General features: G+C 44.4%; 1 protein-coding gene across 6 annotated transcripts in view; it reads left to right on the top strand.

The window, feature by feature from the left end:
* Positions 1-4,106: 4,106 nt before the first annotated feature.
* LOC147020076 (meprin A subunit beta-like) overlaps positions 4,107-5,790 on the top strand; it is a 60,417-nt gene continuing 58,733 nt past the window's right edge. For 3 of the 6 annotated variants that reach the window (XR_015061632.1, XM_085895072.1, XM_085895070.1), the window contains exons 1-2: positions 4,107-4,202; positions 5,623-5,644. Coding sequence is in view for 3 of the 6 variants with exons in the window: in XM_085895072.1 (XP_085751198.1) it covers positions 4,152-4,202; positions 5,623-5,644 (73 nt within the window). In the remaining 3 variants the exon portion in view is untranslated. Of the gene's footprint in view, positions 4,203-5,622; positions 5,645-5,790 lie in introns of those variants that run through there. The other 3 variants (XM_085895071.1, XM_085895073.1, XM_085895074.1) reach the window with 3 other exon arrangements.

Genomic DNA, 5,790 nt, shown 5'->3' with positions numbered 1-5,790 from the left:
GTAACCAGAATGGCACATTTCGTGCGCAGACAAAACCTTCCCTATTCTATCGAAGATATTAAACAAATGAATGCTTCATGCCCTGTTTGTGCTGAACTAAAACCCAGATTCTATGGCGCGGCATCTGGCAGGTTGGTCAAGGCCACTTCTCCCTTCGAGAGACTAAATATCGACTTCAAAGGGCCCCTGCCGACCGAGACAGACAACAGATACATATTCACTGTTGTTGATGAATATTCACGGTTCCCTTTCGCATTTCCGTGCTCGGATATGACCTCGGGCACTGTCGTGAAATGTCTGTCTGACCTCTTCGCTATGTTTGGGAAACCTTCGTACATACATTCAGACAGAGGGCCGTGTTTCATGTCGGCCGGGCTAAAACAATTCCTATTAGAGCTCGGCATAGCAACTAGTCGAACGACGGGTTACAACCCACAGGGTAATGGTCAGGTGGAACGATATAATGGAGTCATTTGGAAAGCTGTAACTCTGGCACTGAAATCGAGAGGGCTGGGGCCCGAGCGGTGGGAGGTTACTCTTCTCGACGCTCTGAATTCCATACGCTCTTTGCTCTGCACGTCCACCAATGCAACTCCTCACGAACGAATGTTTACTCACCAGCGACGTTATGTTGACGGCCAATCGGTGCCCAACTGGCTAACCCATCCCGGAACAGTGTTCATGAAACGCCCGGTACGACAAAGCAAGTATGAACCCATGGTGGAGGGGGTTGAACTCATCGATACTAATCCAGAGTATGCTCATGTCAGGCTCCCGGATGGCAGGGAGACCACTGTGTCGGTTCGCCATTTGGCTCCCTCAGGTATTCCTCCCGCAGGTACACCACCATCTGGCACTCCTCCCTCTGATATCCCCTCCCCAGGTGTTCCCCCCCCCAGGAACTCCACCCGAGAATGGTGGCGACGGAGCTGCCGCGTTCCACCCGAGAGCGATCGGGGCGTCATCCCCGGCACGAGTCGAGGCTCACCAAGAGGATCGGAAGCCTCCCTCAAGTGAAACCGCCATTTACTCCCGGAGAGGTCGACGGATAAAACCCCCTCGCCGACTCAATCTGTAAAGGGGATTATCGGCATCCTCAATGCTCATGCTCCTATATGCTTGTTACATCATATATCGATGCTCATTACCATGCTCCTACAACTCAAAATAATCCTCACTGCTTGACATGTATGCTTCTGTAGTTTAGATAGTTCGCGTTGTTTGAAATGTATACTCCTGTAGCGCTGAAGTAATCATGGTGCGTTAGTTGGGCCTCTAGTTACATTTTAAAGACGGGGAAAATGTGGTGAATCGAAGGTCGTGACGTGGTGTGATCACATGTCACACGGCTCGAGCACGGAATAGATAAAGCTAAGATTCCGCTCGGTCGGGGGGATTGTCCCAGGGGCATTGTCGTTTACGGCGGCGGTTCACTTGGTGCTCGTTGAATGGTGAGAATTGAGAGTATATCGGACTCCGTGCTTATACTGATTTATTTTACGGTGATTAGTTGCACATGTATACATTACTGTTTATGTACTCCTAGCTGCACCTGTATTCCCTGATGTGCCCGTAGAAGCGGCTTCAATCAAATGGAATAAAGCCGACACTCTGAAGGTTCTTCTCTCGCTTTCATTTCAACTTGTAAGTTACTCATAAGTCGAAACACGTCAAGGTAATGGTTAGCGTCAGTGTTCCAGACTCCCGGTTTTTTTTTTTTGGTTTTTTTTTTCTTCGGTATGACGGTGTTCAGTGTACAGTGCGGTTATGATTTAAATCGTTGAGCGACAGCCTATTAATTATATTATATTATAACCGCACTAGAAATCGAAGTGTCGACATCACCGTCATACCGAAGAAGAAGAAGAAGAAGAAGAAAAGAAAACCCCCAGGGAGTCTGGAACACTGACACTAACCATTACCTTGACGTGTTTCGACTTATGAGCACCTTACAAGTAACTTGTGTCGACGTGTGTCAACGATCGTGTAACGTGCCTACAACTTATGGCCAGCGTTATGCGGAACGTGTGAGTCATATGCTGGCATAAGTCTTAAAATTTCAAGCATGGAAAATTTGAGGACAACCGAAAAGTACAACGTTTAAAGCCAGCGTACAACGACGTATGGTAGTGTTTTTCAGCGTTCTCTCAATGTTATCAAAACGTACCCATAACGTATTCGACGTGTACCAGCGTTTTAGACAAATTTTCCAAAAATCGGCATAAGCTGGCTAAAACGTCAAGGTGTGACTGGACCTTAAGGAAAAGGAAGGGGAGGAGCCTTTGGGTGCTGTGGAGGGAAGGTGGAGGGTCGTGAGAGGGAGGAGAGGTTAGGGTAGTGAGAGAGATGGAGGGTAGTGAGAGGGAGGAGAGGTGGAGGTAGTGAGAGTTGTTGACAGTTGATGACAGAGTGCAGAGAGCAAGGGGAGAGGTTCTGATGGGGAGGAGAACAAAGGGCTCGGTGGTTTAAGGATGAGTAGCAGGTGCAGTAATAAGAAAGGAGGCAAAGGGAAGTGGGAGATTGGAGGAGGTGAAGGAATGAGCTGGAAGAGAGAGGGTGAGGGAAGGAGACAGCTTTGTGGATGTGAAGGGGAACAGCTTTGAGAGAAGGGAGGTTTGAAAGGGATGAGTGAGGGGGGAGAATTGCAGGAGAAAGGGCATGGGGGGAGCTTTTGAGGAAAGTGAGGGGGAAGCCTGGAGGGGGAAGAGAGAGGAGTTTGATTTGAAGAGGGAGGAGGTGGTTAATTTGCGAGGGAGAGGTGAGAGAGAAGCTTTGAGGGAGAGAGGAGACGATGAGAACAGGCATGGCCATGGGGGAGGAGGGAGGAGGGAGAAGGGAGCGGTGGAGAGAGGGGAAGGATGAGACTGGGTAGAAGTATTGTGGAGATGGGAGCAGGTGGGGGGAGGAACAAAAATTGAGGGGTGGGAGGAGGGGGGTGGCATAAGATTTGAAAGGTGGGAAGAGGGGGAGGCAGCTTTGAGAAAGGGGAGTGAAGGGCGAGATTTGAAGTCGAGGGGCAATGGGGGAGATTTGAAGGGGAGGGCTGAGGGGACAGAATTTAAGGGGAAGGGCAAGCAGGGACATTTTTATTTGGGGAGAAGGGTGAGAGAGGAGACTTGAGGGAGAAAGGTGTGGGGGGAGATTTTGGAATGCGTGAGAGGGAAGTTTAGGAAGGGGGAAGAGAGTGAGTTTGCTTTGAAGAGGGAGGAGGAAGCTGAATTGAGAGGGAGGGGTGAGAGGGAAGCTTTGAGAGGGAGGGTAGATTATGAGAACAGGCACGGTCATGGGTGAGGAGGGGAGGAGGGAGAAGGGAGGTGTGGGGAGAGGGGAAGGATGATATTGAGTCATGGTATGTTCGATGTGGGAGCGGGAGGAGGGAGGAACAAGATTTGAAGGGTTGGGAAAAAGGGAAGATGTGATGCGAGGAAAGAGAAAGCATGTTTGAGATATTGAGGAGTGTGCTGAATGAGAGTGTGAGACAGTTGTTCGGTTGGAATGGAGAAAAGAGATGTTTGAAAACCATACCGTTTGGGATACCAGGGGGGTAACTGTTAGTAAGACAGAGGACAAAGGACAGAGGACAGTGGAGAGATGCTAGGATGGGGGGAAAGATGGGAGGAGTAAGGAGTAAGGAGTAAGTGTAACAGAGAAGGAGTCAAGAGGAGGAAGATTTAAGGAGGTGGGATAAATTTTCACTGAAGTTCGAAAAAAATAACGACTAATAATGGAAGATGAACAAGTATTGCAAAATGGGATTTTTTTAATTTGTAGGTCAGAGATTCGTTTAAATACATTGTAAGATGGATGGAGTGCAGAAGAATTGACAGAGTGGAGAAAGGAAGTATTGTAACAGTTGCTCCATGACATATGAGCAATGACACCTTTGAAACACCCTGTGTCTGAGATTATGTAAAACTGTAAAAACCTGCAGTTTTTATTGATATTTACTTTTTTACAGTGCACTGTGTTGTGATACCCTTTTTATTGCGGAGGAGTTTTTGAAAGATTTTAATGACAATTGTGCACACAAATGCCCATCTCAGGTAACATGTGCCTTAGTTTAGTTGCCACGCTACAGTTCTTTTATTAAACCACCGGGGAAATTGGTGGAAAGGTAATAGGAAAAACACTTCAGCTTTTACGACAGTGTGATGGAGCATCTCGTGCTTCAGCTGTTTCTGTTCTGCATCACACAAGCTTTGGTAAGAACCTTGAGCTGTTCAATCAGATTTTTCTTTTTAAGTTTTCATGTTCTCCATTTTCAATGTGTACCTTTCATGTGCTTATGTTTAGTTAAGAGAGAGGGGGAATGGGAATAAAGAGGTTTTGAATGAATTACTTGTGGTTCACCACTCTATACTGGAGATTTGTTTAGAAATTAGTTAAGTTGAGTGAGAAGAGTATGGAGAAGACGAGGGAGTACCTCGGTCTGCCTTTTTAATAACACTAGTCGTTGAAATGCGTGTTGATAATAATTGCATGAACAGGTTATTTTTTTAATCCTCAAAATATTTTATTTATTAATAATAATATTTCATTGAATATTCGTGTCAAAGACTGTGCTAGTGAGGTTGCTTTTTTATTCCTTCAAAAACACAGTTTGGTTATGGTGCAGGTTAGATGAGGGTTATTCTTCCACAGACAGGTATGACACCCCATTAAATGTGCAACTTCACCCGATGCAGGTGTAATTTAAACCCAACAAAATTAATGTACACCCATCCCCTACAGTGGTGTGATGTAACCTGTGATAATATCTGATAAAGTTAGAAATACAGCATATAGTTTTGAGATAAGATTTTTTTTAATTTCATCCATTTGAATAATCAATACATTTCCAAAAACTAAACAATAATTATGAAACATCATATATTTCACAAATGTATATTTTGAAGTAATTGTAAAAGTGACAAAAAGCTGATACTCTGGGTACCCCACCTTTTGGGTGTAATAGATCTGGAATAGATCTGTAATGTGAAATGTGAAAACTAAATCTTGAACGTTTTTCGAAATATTGTGTACACAATCAAGTTACCGAGATGATTGCCATGGGAACAGAATTCAGCCAATCATATAATCAGGTTGAGATAATGGCATGAGGAATAGATACCGGTAATATGAAAGCTAAATGCTCAATGGTTTTTGAAATATCACATACACAAAACTACATGGACAGATAATCGGTTGGTCGGACGTAGCTCATTTTCATGTCCCCCTTCTCCAATCTTGTCGGAGGGACCAGGGGCCAAAACGGAATCATAAATAGTTTCACAGCAGCCTGGTCTTGGTTTCAAGATTGGGTTTTCTGGTTTTTGTATGATGCGTGGCATCATACGGACATGGTAATGTGTTCATTTGAGAACTTTTCACATTTTGTCTGTGATAATACAAATCAACATTTGTCTTTTTTGGGTGTGCAAACATTTCTCCCTGATTATATTTGCAACTCCTGTGCACGTTCACATGCCACTGAAATTCGTTCAGATGAGCCCAAACATTTTGGTGTGCAATGACTTTTACTAACAACTATTTGTATAAACACGATTGTTATGTAACTGTAAAACAGGATATGAACGAATGTCTCACACACACCGTTTTATGCAATTGTATTTTGTTTTGCAGCCACCAAATCGATCACCACCAGGTAAAAGCTTAAATCGAATAGTTTAAATTGAATACATACTTTGATTGTTTTTGATTATTTTGCGTTTCGGAAGGTTGGCTGGTGGAACTTTTTGATCAGGTGAATTTTCTGAACAACATATATGTTGTGAAGCTGAATTGAAATTG

Source organism: Eptatretus burgeri, chromosome 9 (genome assembly GCF_056783735.1).
Source record: "Eptatretus burgeri isolate ZD-2024b chromosome 9, Ebu_testis_v1, whole genome shotgun sequence".
Lineage (NCBI taxonomy): Eukaryota > Metazoa > Chordata > Myxini > Myxiniformes > Myxinidae > Eptatretus > Eptatretus burgeri.
This window is presented reverse-complemented; position numbering and strand designations above follow the sequence as displayed.